A 19,805-nucleotide genomic window follows, 5' to 3' on the forward strand; every position below is an offset into this window, starting at 1 on the left:
TAAATTTAATGATTGAGGGATGGGCAGCAGCATCTCTCTTAAAACATCACTAAAGTTCAATTGCGGTTGCTAATCTGCTTGCCAAGCATGTCAACTACTAGCAAAACCTTCCATTAAGGGAGTGTCTATGTTCAGCAGTGGATAGTTAACGGCTAATATGACAATGATGATTATTATTTATTATTATATATTTTCTAAAGATGCTGTATAAATACAAATACATAAATGTATTAAAGAAAATCCAAGTTAAGGAAAACAATGCTAAGGGTATTTCAAGTATCTAATAAAAATCTCATTAGATTAATTTTAGTAACGCTTTTACTTTTATTTCTCAAACGATAATTACCGAGCAAAAACTCTTTTTAACTTTACAATTGCTACTGTATTAGCCATAATGAAAATGAAATTACCAATTATTTTTAAAGTGGTTTGTAGCTTAAAAACTCTCGAGCAAAACAATCTAATTTTGTGAAAATTTATATTTGCCTTCCGCAACAAATTCGTGAGCTCAACTTTGATAAACCTAAATAGAAATAAGAATGGCAGTCACTTAAATCTTGTTTTTTTTTTTTGTAAAATTGACCTTAATGTGTTTTTTTTTTTTAATTTTTACTATATACTTCAATAGATCTCATATTAAAACCTTCATTGTCAAGTTTATCTTCTAGTTTATTTTTGCATTTTAAGGATTTATGTATCTAATTTTGCTGTGTATTTACATTTTTTACATATTATTATAGCATATGTTAGTGTATTTATTGAAATAATGGTTATGATAAACATTTTTAAAAGATCGCAATGAGGCAAGTAATATAGATAGTAGATATTTTTTATTGTCCTTTTTAAAAGTATAGTGGTAAAAATACTCAATTAAATAATATATAGGCAGTTAACTTTATTGGAGATATATATACTTATTTAAAAAAATATATAATAAAACGTAACAAAAATTACCTATTTTATAAATTTGTTGTAGAACAAATCTATTTCACACATAATAAGATTAGTATAGAAATACGGAATTATAGCCTATTACTTGCAGGAAGAATCTTAAAAATCAGCGCAGAATTAGTAAAGATATATCACCATCATTATCATCACCATCATCATTAGCCGTTAACTATTAACTGTCCATATTCACATAATAAATAGATCGATATATAGATATATAATTTATTTGCACTACTTACAGTACACAAATCACAACAGACAGATATACACAAAAAGCGAGATAAAAGAATACATATAAAAAAAAACACAAAAGAAGAAACATAATTTATTATTTTCATGCGTGTGCTATAACAACAAAAAATGGTCACAACTCAGTTTGCCCTCAAAACAGTAAAACGCTGATATTATGTTGGGGTCAAAAGTAAATATGGTAACTATAAAATAAAATTATCAGTTACCTATACAATAAACAATGATGCAACAGTTCATCTAGCAGGTAAATGGAATAGAAAAATATATCCAATTGATTGAAAAGATGGAATATCTAATTTTTATTTTTGCAAGGCCGGGCGTTCTGTTATTTACACGATATACAACTACCAAAAAAAAAAACTGTCCGTTGCTAAACATAGGCCAGAAAAGGGAATTTTGCCAGTTGCTATGCATGATAGTCGAGTTGATAACCAAAGTTACATTTTGGTGATGTTTTAAGAGGGATGCTGTTAGCCCTCCCTCGACTATTAAGTTCCCTTAGTCGCCTCTTAGTACAGTCACGGGAAAGTAAGGGAGCAAAAAATATATATGGTATCGTAATACGTACTTACGTATACAAAAATATGAAAAGAAATACTTTTTACTTTGCGAAATCGCTTAGTAACAAAATAAACGATGTCACCTGGATCGTGTTATTTTAAATGTAAATGAGAACTAATTACATTATTACTAATAATTGATGAATGATACTACTAACTATTGTATTTAATAAAGAATTTGTTCGCGACATTATTTGTATATATGTAATCATAGAGATAATTTATAGTTGTTAAGTCCGTAGTTTTAATCGTTTTTGTATACTGCTACTTTTACATAGATTTTACATTGTACCTATAGCGTAAGTTAAATAAAACATTCTTTTGTGTGTTGTTATCATTACCTGAAAGTAGAATAAGGAATAGAAATTGTAAAAATAAATAGAAATAAGCAAATTGTAATAAATAAATAGATGCCCTATGGTACCGTTCTAAAGAGATACGCGTCTCTTTCACTCTCGCCCCGTCCCGCTCGCACAGACTCGCTAACGCGAGTTAGAAAATGTTATCGTGCGACCGGGCGGGTATAAAGATAGGCCGCCTTCCGTCGAGCGGCATTCGCATCCGAGCAGCGACGCACTACACTCTCGAGAAGAAATAGGACAAGAAGAAAAATACTCTCTTCAGACGGTACCGGAGGCTTCAGAAAAGTAATCAGTGCGTTTCACTCCAGCCTGAACCAACGCCCCTACAGTCCACGCTCAACGAACGGCAGTCCACACCGTTCAGAATTTAATGAGAAAATATTATAAGCAAATATTCAATTTTAACCTAAAATCAATTCGATAATGGAATATCCATAAGCTGTTCTATTTCAAATATCAATAAAAATTTTAATAATAAAATATTAAAAGGATAATATTGTTTTGAACCTGAAATCAATTCCATTACGGATATACTCGTAAATATAAACCTCAGTGACATATGCCGATCGGTTACATCGACCACCAAATAAACTGGCCATTTACGCGAAGGCCGAAAAAGAATCACCATTAAGTTAATTGGCGAAAGGTCTACCTTATCAGTTTTCCGCCCCGACGACTGATTAACGATTTACGAAAATAGCTTTTTGGGTACGGCTATCAGACAATATTTTCGAACCGGACGAGTGATGTGGCGAAATCCTGCATCGACGTTAAAAGTTAAAAATTCGTTTTCACTTAAATTACGTAGACACGGCCCTCTAACGTTTTCAATAATTAGCGATAAGTAATTATTTATATTCATTTGTTTTTTTTTTCAATTTTATGATAATACTTATTATTATTACTTTTATCCACTTAAATTTTAAAGTCACAATTAAGTGTATTAAATGAATGAAGTATAAGTTTATTAAAAGCTAGCTTTTAACCGCTATTTCGTATGCATGAATTTCAATAGCAGGAAAGTCATTGAAATATACCACTTGTAGCATGTAATAGCATATTAAGATAAAACGTAAACCAGATGTTAAGTTAGACAGTCAGAAACATAACTTTGAAAACTGCATTAAGTTTGGTGCATTTTTTTTTAATGGATGATAATGGAATGGTAAACACCGCCTACGCTAACGGTATACGCTGGCGGGGCACCAGTGAGGGATGATAGGTGAGAATGAAAAGGCAGGTCAGTTAGCCCATCGTGATGAATACACTTGGAATTTAACACGATGGTTTCCAGGGAGAACCACGTGGAGGTCGACCTGCTTGGCTATATTGCTAGCAATAGAGCCTTTAATTTCCATTACTAACAATCCCTTCCCCCCTAGTTTGGTGCATTAGTTCTTGCGTAATGACAGAATAATAAAAAATATCATTTTGACTTCCATTGCTACTGAGAATCCTTAGTACATAAATTTTTTTTAAATATCCCCAATGTATAGACAGTGTCTAGTCACCATTTTATTATATTAGTAAGATACTTATTTAACGATATACATATATGACTTTGGTCAAATTTATTGGTATTGACAATTAGAATTTTCAACTCTTTCACTACCGTTTCCTATTCACTATTTCTGTCGCTAGTGTATTAAGTTGAATGGAAGAGACTTCTTTTAGAGATAACTTCGCATTTATTCCTATTTTATTAATCTAAATTAATATTATGAAGAGAAAAGATTTGATGTTTTATTTAAAAAGTATTGTAGTTGAAAAATTCAATAAGTAATTAACTGTATTCAAATATAATATCTAATGTAAAAAGCTACATTATCAGATTAATAAAGGCTATATTTTATTTAAAAAAAAATTAGAGATCCCTTCGAAAATTACAATATAATCCTTGAATATCAATCGCTTGTAATACATTTTATAATTAGAATTTGATTTGATGACGATATACAAAAATACCTTTTTTATATTTATTAATTTATTTATTATCGCTATAAAACCACAATAACAAATATGCATACCAAAAATCACAGAAGCTTATCTGGTACGCTATACATTTTGCTTATTTTGTACTTGCCATAACATTCGGATACAAATTATTGTTTATATAATTACATGAAATGATATATTATAGGTTGCTTAAAAATACTTTTAAAATTTATGTTTTATATAGGACTGTGGGTTACTTAATATAAAATATGGATTTAAATTATTAATAATACGAGGAACAAGATACTGATTGGTTTACTTGCCATAAATATTGGTTTACTGTTACTAGTTATTAATTATTTTTCGCTAGGATATGCAGGTAGCAAATGTAATTGGGTAATGTTCTAACAAATAAGACAATTACATAGACATATTTTGTATGTAAGAAATAAGGTAAAGGTAGGTAAGGTAAGGTGCCGTAAGAAATCAAATCGACTGAGAGCTTTAATCGAAAATACTAAATATAAATAATACAATATACCTAATGTATGATGAAATTGTCCCTCTTTATTAGAATTATAAAAAAGTCAGTGATGGCATCTTATATTACTCATATACCTTTCTGTTTTCATTTGAATGTTTAAAAAAATTTATACAAATTATGTGGATTTTGAAAGCTATTTTGATGAAAATAACATTATTATTATTAATCACTCAATACTGACACTATATTGTTTCTTCATTGTGCCCGTGCGAAGTCAGGGCAGGTCGTTAGTGTATAATTATTATAATAAAATAAGCAAGATTAATGCTACATTAATCGTAACGGTAATAGTCAACTAATATATTTGACTATCCCATCATGGATTATAGTCATAAACATATTTATTAATTAGTTCATATTTTAATAAATTCAAAAATAATAAAATAGTAAATAAGATTTATTGAGAATACTAACAAAAAATTATCCATTGAATATATTAGAAAAATTATCCATACGATCAAATAAGCATTCAGAAAAAATAAATCCTGTTTAGTATAGGAGTCTTCACTTTATTTTGTCATATTACGTCTTTTGTTTTTTTTTTATGTAAATCTAAAATGTTATTAATATTTCTACCACTATTCCCTTAAAAGGATGCTAATTATTCACTTTGTACCGATATAGATTTCTTTAACCTGCATATGAACAATTTATGCATATCTATTAATATTATAAATATGAAAGTGTCTAACGATGGGTGAATGGGTAGATGTTGGTTACTCTTTCATTCAAAAACTAATAAACGGACTTCAATGAAATTTGGTTCACGGGTAGGTTACCTAATAACCTATAACCTAAGCATATAGGATACTTTATATACTAACTCACATAAGTGAAACTGCGAAATGCTACTATAGTTTATTATGAAATTTCAAAATTATTGTTATAAACATTTGAATAGAATTTTATTTCAGGTTCTCAGAAGTGAATATTATATGAAGAATATTTTTAGGGCCATTGACACAAGATATTTTTTTTATGCAACTTAAAATGGTAAACAAACTGACGGCCCACCTGATGGAAAGTGATAGCCATCGCCTATATATATGAACAGTACCATGGACATAACAGAGTATACTGTTTCGCCCATGATATCCCCCATGCATTGCCATTCTTGAGGACTCAGGATGGCAACGCATGATGTATATTCGATGGTGTTCTAAATGTCAGTTTTGTCAGCATCCAATTTCCATTAGCTCCTAGCTGTTTGTTATTCTAAGTATTATTAGAACATAGACTGAACATAGATTAAACATTATAGGTTCTAGTTATATACTAGTTAGTAGTTTTCAAAAATTGTCCAACAAATTGATCAGTTTTAAAAGAGAGTAAAAGTCTAAAACTTTGATTGAGTTATGTCACATTTTATATGAAATGTAAGTATATATAGTAATTATTTTTAACAATACAGTATGACTCAGATATTTGACTGTAACAAAACATGTACGGATTATCTACATTGAATGTGACAGCGTGAATTAATGGTTTGATGAATCAATTATAGCGTTAATCCTACAGCCAATTCAAATAGTGAATCGAGTCTATACATATACCTATACGTTTTAAGGGACAAATTACCAATAAAACTGAATATTTTTCTCAAAGTAATATGTGTCAAAAACGACAATAACCTTGATCTTTCTATACAAACATGGCATTTTCAATTATCAATTCCATAAAGGGGATTAAATTTTTTTATCGTTTTTCAAGACCTATATATTTTTTTGTGAAAATGCCCAGTTTCCCTAATGAAACATTCCCTTAAAAGGACAATAAAATGAGAATGAGAAAGGATGCGCCAATAGACTTGACTTCCATCTCATCTTTTATTCCTAATTGATCCGGAATCACTAGCGACTAAATTAATCCATTAATGTGCCGTAAAAATAAAATACGACGGTTGACTTAGTGTTATCCCAATTCTTGTAGATGACTTTACAAAATCAAACACGTATCTACTCGTAGGTGGGTTCACAAAATGTGTACGTATTTCCATGCGTGGCTTTATAAAAGAGGCGAGTAACAGAAGTCGACAGGCCTAAAAAAGCCTTGAAAAAATATCGCCAAAGACAAAGCCTTGATCCTCTAGCTTAGATAGAATTTGAGGAGGGTTACATTAATGGACATTTTTGTAAACGACAACCGCTTTAATGACTTCGTTTTATTCAACCCGTTACGTCGAACATACGAGTATGTATCTAATAAAACTGTCTTGTATATAGACAAGAACAACTAAGAGAATTACATTGTTAAGGAATATTTTTTTATGAAATAAAAATTTATGGAATTTAATAAATATTACTTTTAATTATTCTTAATCAGAGAATTAAAATAGTTCTTTAATAATTTACGTTTCAAGTGGATTCTGTATGTATGTGTTTCCCCCGTATATTTTATTTAAAATATACGGGAAAAATGAATTTTAATAAAATTAATTTAATATTAAAAAAATTAAAGGAAAAGTGGGCTTAAAATGAATTTTACAACTGTTTTTATTGTTTAAAATTATAATTGAAATACAAATATACAAATATTTTTTAAGAAATTTGTTATTATATAATTTAATTAAATATTTCAAAAAGTACCTAGTAAATTTAAAGTTATGAGTTAACTATCTGTCGTCATTATTATTCTCTTAGTTAATTCAAGGTCTAATATAAATAACATACATATACCTACTATCTAAATTAACTGCCTTTATTACCAAATACCTATAGTAACTGTAGGTAAACAGTTATTTTGATTCCAAGCTATTAATGGTAAATGAATAGTTGGCTAGCTCAAGAGTTAATTAACTGTCTGATATTAATGGCGCTCAAGCTATTTCTATAGAATCTCGAAAGGTTGTTTGATTGAAAAGCTCACCTTGCAGACATGCAATACAAATTTCAGCATGCCGGAATAAAGAGGACTAACGTAGAATGGTAGGAAAAACCAGGCCGAAACATTTACTACACATCAGTATAGAAAAACATCGCTCGTTAACATGAATAAATAGCGCGTTCATTGCTCGTTCCTACTGGAAATATATCTGGTACTAACAAACAGAACGAGTAATGTTGTAGGTATGTGGAAATGGAAAAGTTGAGCCGATTGAGGGAAAGGGTAGGGAAAATGGAGTCCGCCAACTGGCGGCTCGAGCACATCAGTCTCGCAGGATAGTCGGATAGGAGAGTACGTACTTTCGGACTATCGAGTAAAAACAAATTCGTAACGGAAGAGAAAAAGTTTTGTGACTACATTCGAAGTTGCGTTTATGCTGAGAATTGCTAAGGAATCAAAGACAGTATTTTATTAAAGATCTCAAGCTTTGAGGAGTGTCTGCTACAACATTTAAAGGTAATTTATTTTATCGATATTATTCTTGTCCTTGCATTTTTCATAATATTTGCTTACAGAATACATAAATATACTTACTATGACTGTAAACAAATAAAATTATAAATTTTATTGTTATAAGGATATCTTAAGCAGACTACAGAGCCTTGGAAACGTAGAGTAGCGGCAGGGCACAGTTTTACAATTTAAGAGTATGTAATGAAAGATTTGATATTTTTCAAAAATTGTTATACTTGTAAAAAAAAAAATATATATCTAAAAATAAAGAAAGATCAATCTAGTATACTATATATTTTATAAATAGACTGGCGTGTATCTAAATCTATCCTTTTAAAGCCCTTCAAAATACTATATTTTCGTTTTTAATATTATATTATATATGTTATTTTAATAGGCATATTAAATATACAGTATTTTTGTACCAATCCAAAAATAGATTAATAATGTATCTGTATAAAAAAAGACATAATTACATTGAATGAAATGGATGTCGTTAATAGAATAGGTATTTAATAAGTGTTTGTAGTATAGAAGCAAAGACAGAATTTCTAAGCCTATAGACTATTATAGCATCAAAGAGACGCCACCTTTATTGAATGTAGTAGTAGCACAAAAGCTTTCATTTGGCTTAATTACCTGTGCAGACCCTAAACATTGTAAGACTTACTGTGAATTTCTTGTATATATATGATATAAATATAATTATATTTCTTTATAACGACTTTTTAAGCATTATTAATTCAAATAATAATAATTAAAAGTAGGTAGGTATTATATGTATTTATAGTGTATGTATTTATGTAATATTTTATTATATATTTTAATATTTTATTTAATTGTATATTTGTTTATGTATTAATATTTGTAGCACTTCAGTTGCACGCTAACGAAATGCTTTCTTACTGTGCTGGGTTTACTGGAAGAGGTCTGTCAGAGATAAGTCCACTCTTGCTCACAACATTTATAAATACATTATTTTATATCTAACTTACAAGTGCAATAAAGAATATATATATATATATATATATATATATATATATATATATATATATATATATATAATATACTAAATACCATAAGTTATTTGCTTCATTTACAAAATAGGTTTAACATACCTTAAAATGTTTAGGTAGAGTTAAAGAGTTTTTGATAAATTGTTAAAATCCTTTTTAAATGAAGTAAAAACGTGTTTATATTGTGTTAATACAAGTTATTATGAATTACATAATATTTTTAAATAATTGTTATTTATAGTTAAGTATAATATGTATCTACATATTATAGCTACTTGTTATTTCAAACTTTGAATTACGATTAAATGCAAATAAAATAAATTATAATACTGTGTTTGTTGAAAAAAATTGTGACGATAAATTGTATTTGAAATTTTTTAATAGTCTATTTACATAAAAAAATCTTTAATACTAATTTTATGAATTTCAAAAGGGAAATTGAGAAACTGAATAAAGAAAATATCTTCCCTATAACATAATTATAAAAAAATATTTAATTTTAAAATAAATTTAAATTAATTTATTTTAAAAGTTTTTTACGTTTTTTAACCTTCCCAAGTCTCTATGAGAATAATTACTACTACTACTAACAAGATATTGATAAATCTAATAATAATATAACAAAAACGAAATTTTGTAACGACCGATGAGTGAATGGATGTTTGTCACTCTTTCATACAAAAACTACTAAGCGTTTTCGAATAAAATTAGGTACACGGTTAGGTTTCTTTTCTTTTTATTTTATTCTAATTAACATTTTTATTTCAAATATACTTTTATCAAATGATGTAATAGATATTTCGAATAAAAATTTGCAAATATAATTATAGAAAAAGGTGTAATTAAACTGCTATAATTAGATTTTTTAATATTAGAAAGGGGCCATAGAAATCGAATCAAATTAAAAAGTCACCACCGTTCACTTTCAGCCGGTGCGATATTGAGGGGCAAAATAAATCTAATTTTAACAAACCACAATAATGACTCCATAAAATATGAATTGCTTGAAGTCGTAAAATATTATTTTATTCTCCGTCAGTGGTAGGTAAATAGTTACCTCTTCATTTGTCAAATTCGAATGTCTCACTAATTATAAAAACATAACAGCTTCCTTCCGGCCTTTTTTCAAAGATTATCATTTAAACACATTAATTTTTCCCCCTACCTACCTAGGTCTTGACATCATCAACTGTTATGATCTTAGTTATGTTTCACTTATAATCTAAGATCTGTTTAGAAAAAAAATCTGTAAAAATATGAGTAATAATTTAGTTAAGCATAACAATTATCGTTGGTTTTTTAAAACGCCATAACTACAAAATAATGTATCTAATATATAATGTAACTTAAATACGGCAAGGGTTTATCTTAACGGAAGCTGTTTACATAAAAGCTAGCACCTTCTCTAAATCTCGTTAGGTTATTTGGCAAACCGGAGAACGACGGTATAAAGCCTTTGTACGCAAAATGTATACTCCATGATACGCACTTATACTAGATTACAATTTAAGTTAAGTACGTAGGTTTTATGTTACTTTTTGATCTCTATCAACTTTTCTTTGATATCTGTATGTATAAATAAAAATATATCACGAAAGTTATTAATATTGTAGAAAGATTTCAGATTAATAATTATTGTCGGTCATATTATTACTAAATTAGATATTAAAACATGTATCAATTTCATAAACTATTTATTTCTGAGGGTTGTTATTCGCAATGAATTTTAAGACATTGTCTTTTGTCAGATTATTCAGATGACATAGACACCCAAGTCATCATAAACGTTCTATTAAAATCTATGGCTAAAATAAATCTATACCTATTGGTAAATGATCAGTCATCAAAAAATAAAATAATGCTAATTAGATCATCCAGTTTTATTACTTTGAGAATAGAGAGTTTCCAAATTGAATTTATAATTTTTAATTAATGAAGATCTCACTGCTCAGAAATGATTTCACATGATATATAAGTTCCATGGGCATTACCCTGTATCGATTACCCATGATATTCATTCTATTTATTAGCTGATGACTGCCATCAGCTACTACTTGTTAGCTATTGAAAAATAAATAATATTTTTTTATTGTATTATAAAAAAATAAAATTTAAACAATGTAAATATAAAACACTGAATATTGAAATTGTCATTATTTTTTTACGCTCCATGAAGGAAATTAATAAAGAAGCTCTTTAATATGAATTAACTATACTCGTATTGTATCCCAATTTTCCTTTTTTTTATTCTTAAAGGTATCCTTAATTTATTGGAGAATCTTTTAAGTAAATGAATGTTTATTTTTATCCATTATTTTTTTTTGTATAATTGTACCTATTCGTAACTCTAGTGTTAACTCTAGTGTTAATTTTCATATGATTCTAATATTCTTTCAACAAATTAATTATGGCATATTTGACTGCGAAACCTTATAGCTGTAAAGGGTAAAGTTAGACAAAGGGCATAGGTACCTTAATAGGTAGGGTTGTTTTTCTTATATAATAAACTGTGACTGCTTGGTTTCAAAAGTTTTGATTTCCACAAAGTTAATAATTATAAATTAATATAATTAACAACCTAACGACCAATTGATGAACGAAAATAAAAATATTTTTTTAATTCTTAATAATATTATATGAAAATGTGAAAGTAAGTTTGTTTATTATATTTATCTTTATTCAGAATAAGTATATTTTTGGGTTAGACGTCGGTGTCATATATATATATATATATATATATATATATATATATATATATATATATATATATATATATATATATATATATATATATATATATATATATATATATATATATATATATATCTATATCTATATATATGAGATGGAGAAAATATAAGCTACATTTCCAGTGAACATATCCTGGTCACGTAGATGAAGTCGTTAGTAAAAGTTAGCAATATATAATTATTATTTACTAAATTTCTCTCACAACTTCATCTGCGTGATTAAGGTAATATTAATGAAGTGAAACAAAAAATAAACTGTGTCTTTTTCTGATAATTGGTCAAGCCATTAAGGCGCCAAGAAGTAACAAACTTTTATATTATATAGTAAGGGTTGCTTAAAGAGTTTTGACGGTAAATTGTCGGTTTCAAATTGTAGTGTACAAAGGCATAGCCCTTACTCTTTAGCCCTCCGGAATGGCAACGCATGAAAATTATCATAAGGGACAAAGTGTGCTCTGTTGTCCTTGGTACTGTTCATGTTAATAGGCGACGGTTACAACTTTCAAGCAGATGGGCCGTCAGTTTGTTGGCCATTCTAAGTTGCATAAAAAAATTATAGTGCCTGGTTGTTAAACACTGGGACTGACTCTACCTAATATTGAGAAATGGGAGAGTCCTTAATAAATCGGAGCTATGTGGACCTGCGTACATTAATAGCATAATTCTGAGAAGATCCCTTTTGTAGGAGGTAATAGAGATCTACTTATACAGATTCGCGGACAAAAATAATAAATAATAAGAAACTCTTTTGATCCTATACCTATATATACGGAAGTAAATAAACAAGCATATCTATACAAAAGATTTAAAAAAGGAAATATTCTTTTGTATATGTAGCATTTCTTTTGTGTGTGTGTTACATGTTTTTTTTAATACGAGTACATAACTGAACAGAATTTTTAAGTTCTGTTAATCTTTGTCAATTTTAAACCAAACAGATAATTTTTCTGTCTTAAAATTATGAAATTTGAATGTTAAGTATTTATTATTATAGGCTATTAAATTTCAAATTTAATTGCTAAATTTGTATAATGTTTAATTCAATCCTTGTAGCTTAAACATTTAAGTTTATTTTAATTAAGTATCCGGCTGTTGGATTTGCGTAATGTTCCTACATATTATATTCAAAACGCGAGATTTGCTGAATCCTTCGTCATCCTTTTGTTTTCTTAATTATATTACATTATTCATATTACGCATGGCGACCATGCTGATGTAGCAGTTCAACATACCGCTTCATCTTCCGGTGTCGCGGGTCCGATTTTTGCACAATATAAATTCATGAGTATATTTCTTTATAATAGTCTGGGTGTTTTCTATATACAACGTATATGTATTTACAAACAAAAAGTATTCAAAATTTTTTATCTATTGTCTACTATTCATAGTACGAGCTTTGCTTAGTTTAGGACTAGATGGCGCTATGTACTGTGTCCGGTAGTATTTATATATTTATATTTTATTATCATCATATATTACATTATATATTACAGAAACTTGTATTATGCAGGTTTATTCAAGTTAGAAGTAGGTTTTAATCTTAGATTATATAGATAGAGCATCGAGTCCCAAAAACGGGTCAACTTTTTGTCAGCTAAATGTCAAATCAGCTAACCTTTTTTTTTATCAATGTTCTATATATTTACGCACACAATGTATTAAATATTTAAGTTCTAAAGGAAACACTCATACTATTCATCACGCAAAAATGTACAAAAAAGTTGACCCGCTTTTCTCGAAGCATTTGTATGGGCATATTCTATATAATCTAAGGTTTTAATATTGTCAGAATTATTTTTGATATATAATATGTAAGCCTTACGATATTAGGGCAGAGTCCTTTGCCCTTCCCTTTGGGATAAACAGAGCTAAAAAATGAAATTCTTATTATTGTTACAGGTTACGTAGAAAATGGCGGGTGGCTTGCCTTATACATGTTATTTGATTCTCTTCACTATTTGTATAGGTGAGTATGAATATTTCATTTAATGTTTTTCCTAGCTAAAATAACAATGGAGCTGTTATTATAATAAATTGTAAAACAAGAGTCATCACTACATGTTACCTGTTATATACTTACTGACAAGGTACATTTAACTACTAGGAAATTTTATAATTTCGTTTGTAATATAGCTTAGTATAGGACTTTGTTTTTATTCAAATAAAACCATATAATAATTCAATCGACCAGTTTAATAACCAAGTGGTATTTCAGATGATGATTATTTACATTAGTGTTTTCTGGTGAATTATCAGCGAGATCTATGTTCACGAACGGATGATGAATAGGTTGTAATGATGTGATTGATGGTGATAGTTTTTTTATTTAGTTATGTTTTTATGTTTCACTCGAAAGAAAAATACAGCTTTTATATAAAATATAACAAAAAGTCACGCAAACTGCGTCGTTCGTGTTTTGTTTCACATTTTTTGTACAGACGAGTGGAAAGACGGGTTGGAAATTAGACCTTGTATAAAAAGTCTATGGCTCAAACCACATATGTCGTGAAACATCCAAAGACCAACGTTGTACTTGAGTATTGTAAAACTGTGGCACTTTGGTATCCGGGCTTATCACATCGAACTGTATACTATTTTATTACTAGAAGAAAATATTTGTCTCTAACAGTGTTTGCTCCTACATTGTTTCTTATGCAAGATTAAAACTGGTATGTGGAGTATTCACACTATGCTTACATAGTTAAAAAATGTGTTACATGTATCACATTATTGTGATACATGTAACACATTTTTTAAGTAATGTAGAAGTTACGGTAACCATTTACATTAAAATACACGTTGCATTAAATATATTTGGCGACATTTATTTTCGAAAAATGAAGGTAATTATATTGTTATGGTTTCATAATTAATTAACTCAAAAATATTGTGTGCAAGATTGGTAGATCAACATCATCTTTCTGCTTTTATCTTATGTCATTGAGGTCGGTGTAATGTGTTTTTCTCTTCCACTCATTTCTATTTGCAATCAATATTCACTGCCCTTCTGAAAGTATCATATTTCGAGGAAAAAGAGATTATTAATAATGGTATCTAATAGCCCTTTTGCCAACAATAAACTCTGTCAGGTCTACCTCTACGCAGTTCCCCCTGGAAATCATCATAGTTAATTTTTATTAAATTCCTCGCAACAGGTTAACTGACCTAACTTTTTCCTTACCTATTATGTCACTGCCATCGTATACAAATAGTGCAGGCGGAGTTACCATTCCATTTTTACCCATTAAAAAAGTATCATCTTTCACACAGTCCATCTCTTTTTAGGTTTCGTGCTACCTTTATAATTAACCACATCTACACCTAATACGTAATAATACATACTTAATAGGATTATTAAATAGTGTATAATTATAGCTCCATAAATAGTTGATATGTATGTAATTGTTATGAAACTCCATTACGATCTACCATCACATACCTACAATATTAGAGGCAAGTATTTTCGTCTAACAATAAATATTTTTTAGAAACGAAAACAGCATAACCAACAAATCTTTGTTCGGTAATTTATTTGAGGGTTAAAAATAAATCTTTATTTCTTAAGGCCAAGGAGATGGGCATTGGAAGAAAAAAGAAAGGAAAGAAAATCTTCAGCACGATATTGAAGCATTCAGAAGGATGGCTGGTATGTTTGATTTATGATAACTGTAGATACAATTTTCCTCCAATACCATTAAGTATATACGTAGTATTGATAAAGGATACGAGCAAGATGTGTATAAATGATACTGTTACGTGTTCCTTATTTGTCTTATTTGGTACCTAAACAATTTTGATATAATATTTACATATCACTTTCATAACTATCTCAAATAGTACATAGTATGATCAGATTCATAGTGGATCAGTTTAGGTCTCCCTAATATAAGCATTCATAATCTATATTTTACAAATATTATATAATATTTTAATAATAAATAAAGACTATATATTCATTTTAAATTAAGCAAGATTAAACATTTTGTATAAATATAATTATGTTTATAAAAATTTATTTCATTAGATGTAGGTAGTTATTAAATCTTGATTTGGATAAACGTATTATTGAAATTCAGATATTCAAATAATAAGTTCAATAAAACAAAATATCTAAATTGTATACTGAATAATTAAGGATTGTGTCCTAAAAAAACCGACTTCAATTGTAAACTTTTTTTATTATTTATTTTGATTTAAAAAATAAACCACTGTATCGATTTTTATAAAGTTTTTACAGGATTAATCTATAAGTATATCCTATCAGATAAAATAAATAATTTTTAAATCGGTTTTGAACTAACTAAGTTATGAGGTAAATAACAAAAAAAAAAGGGTTTAAAAATTATTTAAAAGTATTCTTGTCTTTTATTTTTTCCTTCATGTGTAAAATCAAAGAAATAAAAACATTAATACTTTTAATATAAAATAATATTGTTAAATTCTTACATCATTTCTCACATCTTAAGATCGTGATCATGAAAAATTTGTCTCTTTTATTTATGAATCTGCATAATATGATGTAGTATGATGATGAGCATGTATAGTTTCTTCTTATATACTTCAACTAGTTGATTTTTTAATAATATCAGACAATCACACTCATAAAATAGCTAGTTTACTCTTGACATATTCTAATATTAGCCGTGTGATTTCGGTATAGAATGGGTTACCCATAATTTTCCCGTGGATATCGTAAGAGGGGACTAAAGAAACTTAATGATTGAGGGATGGACAACGGTTTCTCTTAATATGTCACCAAAGGCTAACTGCGGTTGCCAACCAGCCTGCCAAGCGTGGCAACTATTGGCGAAACCAAGTTGAAAGAGGAGGCCTATATTCAGCAGTGGATAGTTAAGCTGGGATAATGATGATATTTGTACAAAAGTCGATTGCTTGGGTACCTCTGTCTCATTTGTGTTTCTACCGTGAAGCAGTTGTGTTTGCATAGCTGTGTTTCGGTTTGAAGGGTGCGATATGGCGTGAATTTACAGGGTACAGAGGAATAACATTTGAGTCCTCAGGAATGGCAACGCATGGGGGGTATCGTGGGCGAAATAGTCTACTCTGTTATGTCCATGGTAGTACTCATGTTTATAGGTGATGGTTACCACTTTCCATTAGGTGGACCGTCAGCTTGTTTGCCATTCTAAGTTGTATAAAAAAAATATAACTTTGTATAAATTTAAACTTAACGTAGATCAAGGCTTTTTACTAACATATACTACAAATTACAATAAATCGAATCAAAATTATATTCATCATAATAAGTATCGTACTAAAAATACTTGTATTTTTTATAAAATCGTAAATTTTTAGTTCTTTTGAGGAGTTATAAAACAAACATATGATTTATAATAATATTGAACATATAAATGTATGTTATCGAAAAAGTTTCTTAAATAAGTCGATACTGTTACACACCCTGTTAATTCCTTTAGTAGTCTTTTTGAACAAAGGCAAGAAATATTTCCAACATATTTCAATTTTCTTGCAGATAAAATCGAGGGAGAGATAGAAGCTTTTTACGACGAGTACCCAGACGAGAGGCTTAAGGGGGATAATGTTGATAGAATACACTACAAATATGAACAAAACACATGGAGTCGCAATTTAGTGACAAAGAACAGGAACAAACAAGAGAGAATAAAACTGGATATACAATCTGCCACCAGTGAGGTACCTTTTCCACGTTTCCTTAAACAACGTATTGCGAACGAGTCAGAAGTGAATAGACATGTAATTTTCACAAATGATATTGACTTTGTGCGCACCGAACCGAAATCAACAGACTATAATTGGCCAAAATTCGAAGATATTTTAATGAATATGGGGAAAAAATATGATTGGAAAAACGATCGATGGATAAAAGTGAAAGAAAAATTAAAAGAATCTCGCATGAAGAAATCGAAAAAAGATGTAGACTTTCATGAAAAACATAAGTTCAATTATAGGATAGTAAAACTGAATAGAAATAAGAGTAGAAGAAACATTGTCGTTGCAGTTTCAGCAGTGAGATAGACAAAGTGATGTTAATTGTGTTATGGTAAAACTAATAGTGTAATTTTGGTAGACTTCGGGACCAAAAAGTGAAACCGATCTATAGAAAGTGAAGTAATCATTATGTTTACAGCAATATATATATACATATATATAACAAGGATTGCTTTATAGCTAAATTTTTGTACCCCAAAATTCGGGCCTAATTTTGTTTTTACAAAATATTTTAATTATATGAGATTTATGAATATTTAATTACAAAACAAATTGCAGCATATAAATTACTTAAATAGAAAAAGTTCATCGTGTAATTATTTATAATGATTTTATGAATAGAAACTCATCAATTTAGCAAAGACTGTGATTTAACTTCGATATAATTCTATAATTGTTAGTTAGCCATTAAACAATTAAGTACTCATTATAAAGAATACTTTTATAAATAAATCTGTATAATAACATATTTATTTTAAAGTTTGTCAATATAATTGAGTGTAATGTAATATAAAGGCTTTAATATACTTATTTCCATGTATTATGTATAAAGTTATTTTTATATTTAACATTTTTATACCTTCGTATTATAGATTGATAGTTATACTTTTTTTTATTACAAATATTGATTTCGGAATACTTAAATATAATAATAAACATTATATTTCTTTTTTTGTTGAAACAAATTTTTTATCCTGATGTTTATTTATAGTTTTCTCATGATTAGTACGTTTCACAAGTTTAGGTAAGTAATTATTAAATTTTAAATTTCAATATTAAGTGTTCAAATAGCTGTAAACAATGATATGTGTAACCCAAAACAATATGATGTGTAAAACATAATAATTGTTCTGGGTTTTAATGTAAACAGTTATCAAAGACAATTTTAAAATGTAATAGTAGCATCAAGTGTTTTAAGTACCTAATGATTTAATTGCTTAAGTACAAAAATCTTGATTTTAAATACATCTTATTTAATTTTAATCTTTGAGTACAATATATCAAAATTATTGTGGTTGAGTGGAGTTAAATAATTGAGGTCATATATTTTTTTCTGGAATATAAGAAATTATGAATAAGTACTTTAAAACTCTGGACAATTTAGTTTATGGAAATTCTAGGAGTCTTTATCTATTAACACCTTATAGATATGTTATTTAAGTCACAGACATATTCAAAAACAAACATCAATTTACACTTGAAAATCTTATATTACTTTCGTATTACTTTATTTATAGGTTCATCAACATGAATAAAAAAAGCTAAAGACCATAATTCCGATAATTGTGAATATTCTTTCAGTTCTAATTTTGTTAAGTTTCAAGTCAGTATTTTTTATTAAATAAAATATTAAAGTAAGTATTAATCATATGTCATGTTATTTAATTACCTGAATTTATATGCATATTTGTCAGTAGTATAAAGGTAATTTTATTACAATTATCAGCAGTTAATTTAGCGTATTCATTGTTGGTATATAAATTTAAATGTTAAGTTACTTTAGGGTATACAATACTGAAGGCGTTACTGATATTACAGTTACGAGGCTCTCTGTCCGCCCGTAGGCATATCACGCGTCTTTAACATTTGAACGAAATAAACTACAGTCTTGAATTAATCCGAATTTTAAAATTAGAAAATTAATTAAGTTATGAAAAACTGATTTTTTCTTTATTATTCTGTATCACCATTTATATCATTGAGTTTATTTTATTATTATCTAGTGTGTTCGTTAAAGTTGACAGTTTTATACAATTTTTTGATGCAAAAATTAGAAAATTAAGTTATATACTTATGATCATTCTTATATCTTATATTATCATATACTTACAACATTATTGTAAACAGCAAACATATATACCTACTGAAAATATTGATTTTATAATGTACTGTCACTATATGGAATAAGTTTTGTTTTTAAATAAATCTGGAGCACATATTTCCATTTCAATATTCAAAATTAAATAAAAATACTGTGAATAAAAATGATATGTATAAATTTTGTTTTTTATTTACCTATACAATCAAAATATACTTTTTTTTATAATTCGGTACTCTTTTAGGGAGGTACGTAAGAAACTTGTAAAAAGTGTATCTGTTATTTTGTG

The 19,805-nt window shown here is 28.1% G+C and overlaps 1 protein-coding gene across 2 annotated transcripts; it reads left to right on the forward strand.

Annotated features, from left to right (window-relative positions):
* The first annotated feature begins 2,056 nt into the window (after nt 1-2,056).
* Nucleotides 2,057-19,650, forward strand: LOC113513602 (uncharacterized). 2 transcript variants are annotated; one of them, XM_052903520.1, is made up of 4 exons: nt 2,057-2,417; nt 13,606-13,672; nt 15,272-15,352; nt 17,201-19,650. In XM_052903520.1, exons 2-4 carry the CDS (start codon nt 13,618-13,620, stop codon nt 17,722-17,724), a joined length of 660 nt encoding a protein of 219 aa, XP_052759480.1. In that variant the 5' UTR covers nt 2,057-2,417; nt 13,606-13,617; the 3' UTR covers nt 17,725-19,650. The 2 variants fall into 2 exon arrangements, with proteins under 2 accessions (XP_052759480.1, XP_026753398.1); XM_026897597.3 differs by lacking the exon at nt 2,057-2,417 and adding an exon at nt 7,291-7,943 and having other exon boundaries at nt 17,201-19,649.
* The last annotated feature ends 155 nt before the right edge of the window (nt 19,651-19,805 follow it).

The sequence above is a fragment of the Galleria mellonella genome, unplaced genomic scaffold (assembly GCF_026898425.1).
Source record: "Galleria mellonella isolate WM207_F2 unplaced genomic scaffold, CSIRO_AGI_GalMel_v1 utg139, whole genome shotgun sequence".
Lineage (NCBI taxonomy): Eukaryota > Metazoa > Arthropoda > Insecta > Lepidoptera > Pyralidae > Galleria > Galleria mellonella.